The following is a 14,785-nucleotide window of genomic DNA, read 5'->3' as shown; positions in this document are numbered from 1 at the left end:
TGTGTGACACTGAGCTGGAATACTGTGTGACGCTGAGCTGGAATACTGTGTGACGCTGAGCTGGAATACTGTGTGACGCTGAGCTGGAATACTGTGTGACCCTGAGCTGGAATACTGTGAGACACTGAGCTGGAATACTGTGTGACGCTGAGCTCGAATACTGTGTGACGCTGAGCTGGAATACTGTGTGACACTGAGCTGGAATACTGTGTGATACGGAGCTGGAATACTGTGTGACACTGAGCTGGAATACTGTGTGACGCTGAGCTGGAATACTGTGTGACGCTGAGCTGGAATACTGTGTGACACTGAGCTGGAATACTGTGTGACGCTGAGCTGGAATACTGTGTGACACTGACCTGGAATACAGTGTGACACTGAGCTGGAATACTGTGTGACACTGAGCTGGAATACAGTGTGACGCTGAGCTGGAATACTGTGTGACGCTGAGCTGGAATACTGTGTGATGCTGAGCTGGAATACTGTGTGACACTGAGCTGGAATACTGTGTGACGCTGAGCTGGAATACTGTGTGACGCTGAGCTGGAATACTGTGTGATGCTGAGCTGGAAAACTGTGTTACGCTGATCTGGAATACTGTGTTACACTGAGCTGGAATACTGTGTGACGCTGAGCTGGAATACTGTGTGACGCTGAGCTGGAATACTGCGTGACGCTGAGCTGGAATACTGTGTGATGCTGAGCTGGAATACTGTGTGACCCTGAGCTGGAAAACTGTGTGATGCTGATCTGGAATACTGCGTGACGCTGAGATGGAATACTGTGTTACGCTGAGCTGGAATACTGTGTGACACTGAGCTGGAATACTGTGTGACGCTGAGTTGGAATACTGTGTGACGCTGAGTTGGAATACTGCGTGACGCTGAGCTGGACTACTGTGTTACCCTGAGCTGGAATACTGTGTTACGCTGAGCTGGAATACTGTGTGACGCTGAGCTGGAATACTGTGTGATGCTGAGCTGGAATACTGTGTGATGCTCAGTTGGAATTGTGTGTGATGCTGAGCTGGAATACTGTGTTACGCTGAGCTGGAATACTGTGTTACGCTGAGCTGGAATACTGTGTTACGCTGAGCTGGAATACTGTGTGACGCTGAGCTGGAATACTGTGTGACGCTCAGCTGGAATACTGTGTGATGCTCAATTGGAATTGTGTGTGATGCTGAGCTGGAATACTGTGTGACACTGAGCTGGAATACTGTGTGACGCTGAGCTGGAATACTGTGTGACACTGAGCTGGAATACTGTGTGACACTGAGCTGGAATACTGTGTGACACTGAGCTGGAATACTGTGTGACACTGAGCTGGAATACTGTGTGACGCTGAGCTGGAATACTGTGTTACGCTGAGCTGGAATACTGTGTGACGCAGAGCTGGAATACTGTGTGACACTGAGCTGGAATACTGTGTGATGCTCAGTTGGAATTGTGTGTGATGCTGAGCTGGAATACCGTGTGACACTGAGCTGGAACAGTGTGTGTCGCTGACCGGGAATATTCTGAGATGTTGAGCTGGAATTCTGCATGACGCTGAGCTGGAATAGTGTGTGACACTGAGCTGGAATACTGTGTTACGCCGAGCTGGAATACTGTGTGACACTGAGCTGGAATACTGTGTTACCTGAGCTGGAATACTGTGTGACGCTGAGCTGGAATACTGTGTGATGCTGAGCTGGAATACTGTGTGACACTGAGCTGGAATAGTGTGTTACGCTGAGCTGGAATACTGTGTTACGCTGAGCTGGAATACTGTGTTACGCTGAGCTGGAATACTGTGTGACACTGAGCTGGAATACTGTGTGACGCTGAGCTGGAATACTGTGTGACGCTGAGCTGGAATACTGTGTGATGCTCAGTTGGAATTGTGTGTGACACTGAGCTGGAACAGTGTGTGTCGCTGACCTGGAATATTCTGAGACGTTGTGCTGGAATTCTGCATGACGCTGAGCTGGAATAGTGTGTGACACTGAGCTGGAATACTGTGTTACGCTGAGCTGGAATACTGTGTGACACTGAGCTGGAATACTGTGTGACACTGAGCTGGAATACTGTGTTACGCTGAGCTGGAATACTGTGTGACGCTGAGCTGGAATACTGTGTGACACTGAGCTGGAATACTGTGTTACGCTGAGCTGGAATACTGTGTTACGCTGTGCTGGAATACTGTGTTACGCTGAGCTGGAATACTGTGTGACACTGAGTTGTTTTTCTGTGTGACGCTGAGCTGGAATACTGTGTGACGCTGAGCTGGAATACCTGTGACGCTGATATGGAATAGTGCTCGACGCTGAACAAGCATACGGTCTGATGCTGAGCTCGAATACTGTGTGACACTGAGCTGGAATACTGTGTGACACTGAGCTGGAATACTGTGTGATGCTCAGTTGGAATTGTGTGTGACACTGAGCTGGAACAGTGTGTGTCGCTGACCTGGAATATTCTGAGACGTTGAGCTGGAATTCTGCATGACGCTGAGTTGGAATAGTGTGTGACACTGAGCTGGAATACTGTGTTACGCTGAGCTGGAATACTGTGTGACGCTGAGCTGGAATACTGCGTGACGCTGAGCTGGAATACTGTGTTACGCTGAGCTGGAATACTGCGTGACGCTGAGCTGGAATACTGTGTGACACTGAGCTGGAATACTGTGTGATGCTGAGCTGGAATACTGCGTGACACTGAGCTGGAATACTGTGTGACACTGAGCTGGAATACTGTGTGATGCTCAGTTGGAATACTGTGTGACGCTGAGCTGGAATACTGTGTTACGCTGATCTGGAATACTGTGTGACGCTGAGCTGGAATACTATGTGACACTGAGCTGGAATACTGTGTGACGCTGATCTGGAATACTGTGTGACGCTGAGCTGGAATACTATGTGACACTGAGCTGGACTACTGTGTTACGCTGAGCTGGAATACTGTGTGACACTGAGCTGGAATACTGTGTGACATTGAGCTGGAATACTGTGTGATGCTGAGCTGGAATACTGCGTGACACTGAGCTGGAATACAGTGTGACGCTGAGCTGGAATACTGCGTGACGCTGAGCTGGAATACTGCGTGACACTGAGCTGGAATACTGTGTGACGCTGAGCTGGAATACTGTGTGACGCTGAGCTGGAATACTGTGTGACGCTGAGCTGGAATACTGTGTGACGCTGAGCTGAAATACTGCGTGACGCTGAGCTGGAATACTGTGTTACGCTGAGCTGGAATACTGCGTGACGCTGAGCTGGAATACTGTGTGACACTGAGCTGGAATACTGTGTGACGCTGAGCTGGAATACTGTGTGACGCTGAGCTGGAATACTGTGTGACGCTGAGCTGGAATACTGTGTTACGCTGATCTGGAATACTGTGTGACGCTGAGCTGGAATACTGTGTGACACTGAGCTGGAATACTGTGTGACGCTGAGCTGGAATACTGTGTGACGCTGAGCTGGAATACTGTGTGACGCTGAGCTGAAATACTGTGTTACGCTGATCTGGAATACTGTGTGACGCTGAGCTGGAATACTGTGTGACACTGAGCTGGAATACTGTGTGACGCTGAGCTGGAATACTGCGTGACACTGAGCTGGAATACTGTGTGACACTGAGCTGGAATACTGTGTGACGCTGAGCTGGAATACTGTGTGACGCTGAGCTGGAATACTGTGTTACGCTGATCTGGAATACTGTGTGACGCTGAGCTGGAATACTGTGTGACACTGAGCTGGAATACTGCGTGACGCTGAGCTGGAATACTGTGTGACACTGAGCTGGAATACTGCGTGACACTGAGCTGGAATACTGCGTGACGCTGAGCTGGAATACTGTGTGACACTGAGCTGGAATAGTGTGTGACACTGAGCTGGAATACTGTGTGACACTGAGCTGGAATACTGTGTGATGCTGAGCTGGAATACTGTGTGACGCTGAGCTGGAATACTGTGTTACGCTGAGCTGGAAAACGGAGAGATGCTGAGCTGGAATACTGTGTTACGCTGAGCTGGAAAACTGAGAGATGCTGAGCTGGAATACTGTGTTACGCTGAGCTGGAAAACTGAGCGATGCTGAGCTGGAATACTGTGTGACGCTGAGCTGGAATACTGTGTGACGCTGAGCTGGAATACTGTGTGACACTGAGCTGGAATACTGTGTGCCACTGAGCTGGAATACTGTGTGACGCTGAGCTGGAATACTGTGTGACACTGAGCTGGAATACTGTGTGACACTGAGCTGGAAAACTGAGAGATGCTGAGCTGGAAAACTTAGTGACGCTGAGCTGGAATAATGTGTGACGCTGAGCTGGAATACTGTGTGACGCTGAGCTGGAATACTGTGTTACGCTGAGCTGGAATACTGTGTGACGCTGAGCTGGAATACTGTGTGACGCTGAGCTGGAATACTGCGTGACGCTGAGCTGGAACACTCTGTGACACTGAGCTGGAATACTGTGTGACGCTGAGCTGGAATACTGTGCGATGCTGAGCTGGAATACTGTGTTACGCTGAGCTGGAATACTGTGTTACGCTGAGCTGGAATACAGTGTGACACTGAGCTGGAATACTGTGTGACGCTAAGCTGGAATACTGTGTTACGCTGAGCTGGAATACTGTGTTACGCTGAGCTGGAATACAGTGTGACACTGAGCTGGAATACTGTGTGACGCTGAGCTGGAATACTGTGTGACACTGAGCTGGAAAACTGAGAGATGCTGAGCTGGAAAACTTTGTGATGCTGAGCTGGAATACTGTGTGACGCTGAGATCATAGAAAACATAGAAACCCTACAGTACAGAAAGAGGCCATTCAGCCCATCGAGTCTGCACCGACCACAATCCCATCCAGGCCCTACTCCCATATCCCTATATATTTTACCCGCTAATCCCTCTAACCTACGCATCTCAGGACACTAAGGGGCAATTTTAGCATGGCCAATCAACCTAACCCACACATCTTTGGACTGTGGGAAGAAACCGGAGCACCCGGAGGAAACCCACGCTGACACGAGGAGAACATGCAAACTCCACACAGACAGTGACCCAAGCCAGGAATCGAACCCAGGTCCCTGGAGCTGTGAAGCAGCAGTGCTAACCACTGTGCTACCGTGCCGCCCTGGCACAGTGACGCTGATCTGGAATACTGCATGATGCGGAGCTGGAATAGGAATCATGTGTGATGCTGAGCTGGAATATTGTGTGACGCTGATCTGGAATAGTGTGTGACGCTGATCTGGAATACTGTGTGACGCTGATCTGGAATACTGTGAGATGCTGAGCTGGAATACTGTGAGATGCTGAGGTGGAATACTGCTTTATGGGGATCTGGAAGACTGTGTGTCGTTGAGCTGGAATATTGCATTACGGGGATCTGGAATACTCTGTGGCGCTGAGCTGGAATAGGGTGTGATGCTGAGCTAGAATAGTGCGTTACGGGGATTTGGAATACTCTGTGGCGCTGAGCTGGAATGCTGTGTGAATCTGAACTGGAATAGCGCGTGACGGGGATCCAGAATACTTGGTGGCACTGAGCTGGAAAACTGTGAGATGCTGAGCTGGAAAACTTTGTGATGCTGGAGTGGAATACTGCATGACGCTGAGCTGGAATACTGTGTGACGCTGAGCTGGAATACTGTGTGACGCTGAGCTGGAATACTGTGTGACACTGAGCTGGAATACTGTGTGACGCTGAGCTGGAATACTGTGTGACGCTGAGCTGGAATAATGCGTGACGCTGAGCTGGAATACTGTGTGACGCTGAGCTGGAATAATGCGTGACGCTGAGCTGGAATACTGTGTGACGCTGAGCTGGAATAATGCGTGACGCTGAGCTGGAATACTGTGTGACGCTGAGCTGGAATAATGCGTGACACTGAGCCAGGATATTGTTCGCCCACGGAGGATGTTGAGTTGGAGGAAACTGACCCATGAGGCACATGAACCCCCAAGGTTCTTCGGACTTCGCGAGCCAGGTTTGTAATGATCTCAATGATGCCCATGAGAATGACCCATGAGAGTATGATCTCCCTGATTGAGTTAATGATTGGCTGCCCAATCAGGGAAGATCGCTTAGGAGTGGACGTCAGTTTGTAAACAAAGGGATGTTTGTGAAGCGACACAGGCCTCTGTGGAGTTATTTCAATGTTGTTACACTGAGCTCGAACACAGTCTTACAATGGATGTTGTTAACCTGAGCTGGAATATTGGGTTACACTTGATGTTGTTACACTGTACTACAATAGAGTCATAGAGGCATCGAGGTTTACAACGTGGAAACAGGCCCTTCTGCCCAACTTGTCCATGCCGCCCCTTTTTTTAATCCCGAAGCTAATCCCAATTGCCCGTGTTTGGCCCTTATCCCTCTATACCCATCTTACCCATGTAAATAGAGTCATAGTACGTTACACTTGACGGATTACCATTTGTAGTGTAATAAAGTTAACCTCTTCCTTTGTTGAACTGAAGAAAGCTTGATCTCTTGTCTTGTTAATGAGCACATGAACAGTTAAGTATTTATAGATTGGCAAGTATCTAATTTTCAAGCAAAATAAACTAGTGCAGTCAAATAACGAGAGGGAAAAGAGGGAGCCTTTCGAACCTTCCTCACCTGGTCGTGCGTCTGTCACCCCCACAGTTCAAGCAATTCAAACAAATAGGCATGAGAATGATCAGGGAGCTGGAAATTCCATCATACTTACTGAATTCCAAAGGAGATGAGAGAGACACTGACCACCAACAAATCTAAGATATTGAAATAATTTCGACAGAAGGAGCCTTTGTGCAGGAAAGCACCATAAACTGTCATCTATGAAGAGAGAGAGAAAGAGATAATGAGAGTGTGAGCGGCACGGTAGCACAGTGGTTAGCACTGCTGCTTCACAGCTCCAAGGGACCTGGGTTCGATTCCCGGCTTGGGTCACTGTCTGTGTGGAGTTTGCACATTCTCCTCGTGTCTGCGTGGGTTTCCTCCGGGTGCTCCGGTTTCCTCCCACAGTCCAAAGATGTGCGGGTTAGGTTGATTGGCCATGCTAAAATTGCCCCTTAGTGTCCTGGGATGCGTAGATTAGCGGGTTAAATATGTAGGGAAAAGGGGGTAGGGCCTGGGTGGGATTGTGGTCGGTGCAGACTTGATGGGCCGAATGGCCTCTTTCTGTACTGTAGGGTTTCTATGATTTCTATGATTTCTAGTAGGGAGAGTGAGAGAGGGTGTTTAAGATCGAGAGAGATGAAGGTAGTGGTCGTGAGGGGAGTTATATGAGTTTCTGAAAGAGAAAATGAATCCAATGAAACAGTTAGCAAGATCAGTAACATTTTAAAGAATTTTTGCCAAATGTTTAAACTCTCATCATAGATTCCTCAAAGCCAACAGCACAAAAGAAGATCATTTGTCCATTGTTTGTGTTGATTCTTCCAAATAGCAGTCCTGATTTCACCCACATCACCACTTGTTTTGTCTATATTCCAATAGGTTGCTCATTCTCCAATGTCTGTTCAACTCTCTTTCCAAGCTCAGCCTCCAGCAGCTTTTCAGTTCAAATATTCCACACTGAATCATCCCTCCTCCCCAGCTAATCCTTAGAATGAGACCAGTCCACAGCCCTAAAAGGTCTACTTTCGCCTTCAAAGAATCTTCGCAGCCAAAAGTAGAGATAGTATGAAATTTATACAGAAGCAAAGCAGAGATCCAGTAAACATAACAATAGAAAATAGGAGTGACTAGGAGTAGGCCATTCAGCCCTTCAAGCCTGCTCCGCCATTCACTATGATTATGGCTGATCATCCAATTCAATAGCCTGATCCTGCCTCTCCCCCCATATCTTTTCCCCAGGAGCAATATCTAACTGCTTCTTGTAAACATACATTCTTTTGGCCTCAACTGCTTTCTGTGGTTGTGAATTCCACAGGTTGAACACTCTCTGGCTGAAGAAACTTTTCACCTCTGTCCTAAAAGGTTTACTCTGTATCCTTGGGCTGTGAACCCCACCATCAGGAACATCCTTCCTTTGTCTATTTTGTGTCGTCCTGTTAGAATTTTCACTGCAGCAAACATAATCCTAACCAACTCAATCTCTCCTCATCCGTCAGTTTCCCCATCCCAGGAATCAGTCTGGTAAACCTTCTCTGCACTCCCTCTAGAAAAAGAACATCCTTCCTCAGATAAGAAGGCCAAAACTACACATAATACTTCAGGTGTGGCCTCACCAAGGCCCTGTACAATTGCAACAAGACATCCCTGTTCCTGTACTCAAATCCTTTCACTATGAAGGCCAACATACCATTTGCCTTTTTAACTGTCTTCTGCACCTCCATGCTTACCTTCAGCATCTTGAATTTGGCCAAATGTCAGTTCCAGTGGAAAAAATGGAGTGGATCATGCTGACAGCCCTGGTGTAATTTCTGACCAGGTTCTGAGCTTCATTGCCCAAACATTTTATGGCCATGAGAATCACACTGCGCCCAGGTGGCCTCCCTCTGATTTGCCTGCCATGGTTGAACTTAATCACTGGAGAGCTGTATGTAAAGGCCTCCCCAGCACTCCATAGCACTTGATCCACAGCCACTGCAGAGAATGGCAGCCTGGAAGCCTGCACTGTGATTCTCAGAGTCCTCACCAGAATTCTCGATGAAGTGCAGCAGAAACAGGATGCACTCTACCCCGACTCCAAGACAAGGCCTCCCACCCCCACCTGTGATGAGGTGGCAGGTGGTGAGTGCAAGCTCACTGCAGAAGAGTTCAGGGAAGCAGTGCCGCAAGATGAATGAACTTCTTCACTCGGACCCCATTTTGGAACAGGCATCACGGCTGTCACCCATACCCAGCACCAGCGCAGATACTCACATCTTGGTGGGTGCAAGAAGTAAACAGGCTTCTGGGTCACTCACTGGTGAGCACTTTACATCTGAAGATCCAAAGCAGGTGGAGGCAGGGATGTCCCAGGGAACTGGAACTCGGAAGAATGTCAGAGGCCCGGACTAAAGGCAGCAATTTAAGCCGGCACGGTTGTAAGAAAGGCATGTGGAATGCTCTCCTTCGTTGACAGAAGAGTAGAACATAAAAGTAAGGATATAATGTTGGAATTGTATAAAACACTAGTGAGGCCACAACTGAAATATTGTGTGCAGTTCAGGTCATCGTATTACAGGAAGGATGTAATTGCTCTGGAGAGAGTGCAGAGGAGGTTTACAAGAATGTTGACAGGGCTAGAGAGAGATTGGAAACAAAGAAGACTGAGGGCTGAAGGGAAGAGATAGAGTGTACAGGATAACATTGTATCCGTAGGTGGAGAATTCCAGAACCAGGGGACTTAGATTCAAGATAAGTGGCAGTAGATGTAGAGGGGACATGAGGAATAGAGGTGGTGGAGGGAGAGACCCGAAACTCTTTTAAAAAGTAGCTGGATCTGCAGCTTAAATGCTGTAAACTACAGGGCTATGAACCGGGTGCAGGAAGGTGGGATCAGAAAGGGCACCTGGGTATCATTGGGCTGGCATGGACAAGATGGGCTAAATGACCTCCTTCTATGCTGTAACTTTTCTATGGTTCTTCTGTGGTTCTCCTGGGCCCCGAGCCGATGATGTGCCCCTGGGTCCAGTCATCCAGGAGCTGATGGAATGGCAAAAGGCAGAGTCACGAGCATCAAGACAGGATGACAGCATCCCTCCTTGGACAGCAAGGCCAACTGGAGGATTCCCATCGCCTTATGTCCGAGGAGCTGGTATTGTGCCAGCGATCACCATGCTACCTTGCCATGGGGTTCTCCACAGTGTGAGCTGTATATTGTATTGAAAGACGCTTCTCCATTCTTGGCGCTTGGTGTTCCAAAAGGTCACCTTTGTCACCACACTGTGCAACTAGATCCAGCTCTGGAAATCATACTGGTATGCTGGACTCCTCAAATAATCGTAAGTTAGTCACGCAAGCAACAACATTCATCTTGATGTGGCACAGCTGATTCATGAGAGGTATACAATTAGCTTTTAAAGCAATTCCCTCGGGGACAGCCTCATTCTTTGGGGTCTTCAGTGCTGTGCATTTAAGCAGCCTTGCATGAAAGCAATCAATGCAAATCTCACGGCTGAACCTGACAGTCAGAATTCGCAGAGAATTCCCTGTCCAGTAATCCCCTCTGGCCTCACAGAGTGAGGGTTGTCGGTATCACTACATTCACCCTCTCCCAAGTCAGTGGGCCTTGTGCCATATCAGGCAAGGTAGCTCCCCATCACTGATACCCCCAAATTTCCTCTCCCTGGCCTCTCTCAAATCAGGACCCCAGGAACTCATCATTGCATGTAGTATTGCCCCTGTTGTGGCCACCTCCCACCCAGTTTGCAGCTCCAACAAGGAAGGGCACCCACTCAGTTACTGTTTGAACACTAACCCAGCATGGAGGAACTGGGAAGTGATGCCTGCTTGGCAGCCAGCACATCCCCTTGGAGTAAGAGGTAACCCAGTATGAAGGGAAGATAAGGCCTTTGATCTAACCACCCACACCCCCCAAACCCCCACCCTCACACAGTGGCAACAGTGACCCTCACCCCCGGCCTCAAGCTGCACTTCTCTGTGTCCCCAACGTTCTCCCTGGGGCCCCTTGAGTGTTGGACTGCCTGAGAGGTAATGGCCGCCTGAGTGCTCACCTCTAATATCCCCCTTGAAGGTGACTGTGCCGGGTTCACCCTTATGTAGAGCTGTTGTAAATGGTGGCAACATGGCGTCACGCCAGCACCAACTTGGTACCATATTTGGTACGGCCTCACTGTCCGGCGTGAATGCTCACTATTGCTGATGTATTCAAATTAGGTTGCTGCCTTTCCGTGGCATGTTTCACATCACTCCGCCAGCAAGGTTTGTTCAAAATCGGAAAACGCGATCTCACCGGTGAGAATCACGTTTTTCCAAACTCTTCACATTTTAAATCCACGCCGTCATTCCTGCAGAAGGAGAGTGGGCTTAAGATCCTGTGCAGAGTAGGGATTCAGTTGGTCAGTCATTCCTTTGTTCCCCATTACAAATTCCCTGATTTCTGATGTAAGACATTTGTCTTAACCCATCTCTTTCATTTCACCTACCTATAGAAACTTTTACAGTCAGCTTTTATGTTCCCCGCTAGCTTACTCTCATACTCTATTTTCCCTTCTTAATCAATCCCTTGCTCCTCCTTTGCTGAATTCTAAACTGCTCCCAATCCTCAGGTCTATTGATTTTCTGGCCAATTTGTATGCCCTTCCTTGGATATGATGTTTTCTCTAATTTCTCTTGTGGACTATGGTTTGGTCACCTTTCCAGATTTACCTTTGCACCAGAACAAAACAAAGAACAGTACAAAGAACAGTACAGCACAGGAAACAGGCCCTTCGGCCCTCCAAGCCTGTGCCGAGACATGAATGAATAATTGTTGCAGTTCACCCATGCATTCTTTCAATGTTTGCCGTTGCCTATCCAATATTATCGCTTTAAGTATCATTTCCCAATCTATCATAGCCAACTTGGAACTCATACCATCATAGTTTCTTTTATTTAAATGCTAGTCTCATTCTCCATTTGATGAAGAATTCTATCACATTATGGTCACTCATCCCCAAGGATTCTTGCACAATTAGATTGCTAATTATTTTCTCATTAAACAATACCCACTCTAGGATGGCCTGTTCTCCCATTGGCTCCTTGACGTATTGGTCCAGTAAACCATCCCGTTATACACTGTTTTATTGCGAATGCTCCGCACATTAAGGTACAAAGTTTCAAGGCTTCATTCTATGATCATCTTGCTGGTGCCAGTACAGAGCGAGACTGCGGATAGTTGGGAACCTGTCTCGGGGGCATTCATATGGTGTTCGTGGAAGTGGAAATGACTAGGGTTGGGAAGCATTTTCCGATCAGGGCCAGTGTGATCTCCTGGACTCGTTTCGATCGCCTCAGGGGGTCGGAGAGGAATTTCCCAGATTTTTTTTTTCCCCATATTGGCCCTGGGGTTTTCACTCTGGGTTTTCGCCTCTCCCTGGAGATCACATGGTCTGGAATGGGGGGGTGGGGGTGAGTTAATAGGTTGTGATGAACAAAGCATCGTAGCTGTGAGGGACAGCTCGGTGGATAGGATATTGGTATGGAGATAGGCTGGAAAATTGGGCGGGGATCCTGGATTCAGGATTCAATCCTGGACCGGGGAGCGGCGCGGGCTTGGAGGGCCGAAGGGCCTGTTCCTGTGCTGTATTGTTCTTTGTTCTTTGTTCTTAAAGTCTTGAGGTTGTTCTTTTTAACATTTTTGTCCCGTTCCCACTATTTTTCACTGTTGGCCTGGTTTGATTCTGGCTCTTGGTTTCTCTATCACTTTTCTTATTCCTCTTTCTGTATTTTGTTCGAGTCCTTGATTCCCCCTCCTCTGACTCCTTACACAGTTCCCATTCCCCTGCCATTTTAGTTTAAACCCTCCCCAACCACTCTGGCAAATACTCCCCCTTGGACATCAGTCCTGGTCCTGCCCAGGTGTAATCTGCCCAGTTTGTATTGGTCCCACATCCCTCAGAATTGGTCCCAATGTCCCAGGAATCTGAAACCGACCCTCTCACATCTCTTCAGCCATGTATTCTTCTGACATATAGAATTTTACAGCATAAAAGGAGGCCATTTGGCCCATCGTGTCTACAGCATCTCCCAAAAGAGCGACCTAGCGAGTCCCATTCTCCAGCCTAAATGTGTAGGTTAGGTGGATTGGCCATGCTAAATTGTATAGTTCTTGGGATTAGTTGGGTAAATATGTGGGGTTATTGGGATAGGACCCAGGGGTGGGCCTGGGTAAGATGCTCTGTTGGTGAGTCGGTGCAGACTCGATGGGCTGAATGGCCTCTTTCCACACTGTAGGGATTCTATGGTAAATCTCCTCTAAATTCAACACTTTCAAATATGTATCCACTGAAATCATAGAACCCTTCCAGTGCCATCCGCCCATCGAGTCTGCACCGATTCTCCGACGGAGCATCCCACCCAAACCCTATCTACATAACCCCACGTATTTACCCCGCTAATTCCCTAACCTACACAACTTGGAACACTAAGATGCAATTTAGCATAGCCAATCAACATAACCAGGGGTGTAGGACAAAACAGAGCACCCGGAGGAAACACTGCAGACACAGGTAGAATGTGCAATCTCCACACAGACAGTGACCCAAGGCAGGAATTGAACCCAGGTACCTGAAGTTGTACTAACCACAGTGCCACCAGGCTGCCCAGCTCTCTTTTGAAAGCTCCTATGGAATCCGCCTCCACCACTCTCCCAGGCCAATCATTCCAAATCCCAACAACTCTGAGTAAAGAAGTTTCTCCTCATCTCACTCCTAGCTCTCTTGCTGACTGTCTTGAAACTGTGACACCTAGTCACTGACATACCATCTAGTGGAAACAGAACATCCTTCTTTACCCTGTCAAAATTGTTTGTAATTTTGAACACCACAATAAGATTGCCTCTTAATTTTCTCTGCTCCGAGGAGAATAAGACCAATTTCTCTCATCTTTCCTTATATCTATAATTCCTCAGATCTCCTTTGCACTCTCTCCAAGGCTTTAATATCCTTCCTTAAATAAAGTGCCCAGAAATTAACACAATACTTCAAATGTGGTCTGACCAATGATTTGTAGAGGTGAAATGAAATGAAATGAAATGAAATCTCACATTTCACTGCAGTGGAGAGTGACAGTTGGTGTCTCACTGTGGGAGTGTTGCTCGGGCTGCAGTGGAGAGTGACAGTTGGTGTCTCACTGAGGGAGTGCTGCTCGGGCTGCAGTAGAGTGTGACAGTTGGTGTCTCACTGAGGGAGTGTTGCTCGGGCTGCAGTGGAGAGTGACAGTTGGTGTCTCACTGAGGGAGTGTTGCTCGGGCTGCAGTGGAGAGTGACAGTTGGTGTCTCACTGAGGGAGTGTTGCTCGGGCTGCAGTGGAGAGTGACAGTTGGTGTCTCACTGAGGGAGTGTTGCTCGGGCTGCAGTGGAGAGTGACAGTTGGGGAAGTGTGGGGAAGTTTTTTGTTTTCTTTTTTTCTTGCTGGTAATGGCTTCAGGGATGGCAGTTCAGGCAGTATGCTGCATCTCCTGTGGGATGTATGTGGTGAGGAAATCCAGTAGTGTTTCAGGAGATTTTAGTTGTAAGAAGTGCATTAGATTGCAGCTTCTGAAGGAGCGTGTAAAGGAGCTGGAGGGGGAGGTAGAGGAACTCCGCATAATTCGGGAGGCGGAGGTGGAAGTTGATAGGAGTTATAGAGAAATAGTAACTCCTAGAAATGAGGCTTGGGTCAATGCCAGGAGGAGGGGTAAGAAGCAATCGGGAAGACAATCCCCTGGGGCGGTTCCCCTCCATAATAGGTTTTCGGTGCTGGAGGCTACAGTTGAGGAGGAATCAACTGAGCATAGAGAGCAGATCTCTGGGGGTGAGCCGAGTGAGAAAGCTCAGGTGGTTAGGGGCTGTAAAAGACTGGGCCTTGTGATTGGGGACTCCACAATTAAGGAGACAGATAGGAGGGTCGGAACTAAAGGTAGGGACTCAGGGTTGGTGTGTTGCCTACCAGGGGCTGGGGTCCGGGATGTGTCTGACAGGGTATTCAGGACTCTTAGGGGGGAGGGAGATAAACCACAAGTTATTGTACATGTGGGGACACACGACATAGGGAGGATAGGGGAAGGGGATATTAGGCAGGGATTTATGGAGTTGGGGTGGAAACTAAAGGCCAAGACTGACAGAGTGGTTATCTCTGGACTCTTGCCTGTACCACGGGATAGTTTAGAGAGGAATA

General features: G+C 48.1%; 1 protein-coding gene across 6 annotated transcripts in view; it reads right to left on the bottom strand.

The window, feature by feature from the left end:
• Window positions 1-14,785, bottom strand: part of LOC144511902 (voltage-dependent L-type calcium channel subunit alpha-1S-like) — an 841,603-nt gene that overhangs the window by 680,047 nt on the left and 146,771 nt on the right. For all 6 annotated transcript variants that reach the window (XR_013500922.1, XR_013500923.1, XM_078242345.1 and 3 more), the window contains exon 19: window positions 6,705-6,811. Coding sequence is in view for 4 of the 6 variants with exons in the window: in XM_078242345.1 (XP_078098471.1) it covers window positions 6,705-6,811 (107 nt within the window). In the remaining 2 variants the exon portion in view is untranslated. The remainder of the gene's footprint in view (window positions 1-6,704; window positions 6,812-14,785) is intronic.

This window comes from Mustelus asterias, chromosome 25 (genome assembly GCF_964213995.1).
Source record: "Mustelus asterias chromosome 25, sMusAst1.hap1.1, whole genome shotgun sequence".
NCBI classification, from domain to species: Eukaryota; Metazoa; Chordata; class Chondrichthyes; order Carcharhiniformes; family Triakidae; genus Mustelus; species Mustelus asterias.
The sequence above is the reverse complement of the archived record's forward strand: the minus strand, read 5'-3'. Positions and strand labels throughout refer to the sequence as shown.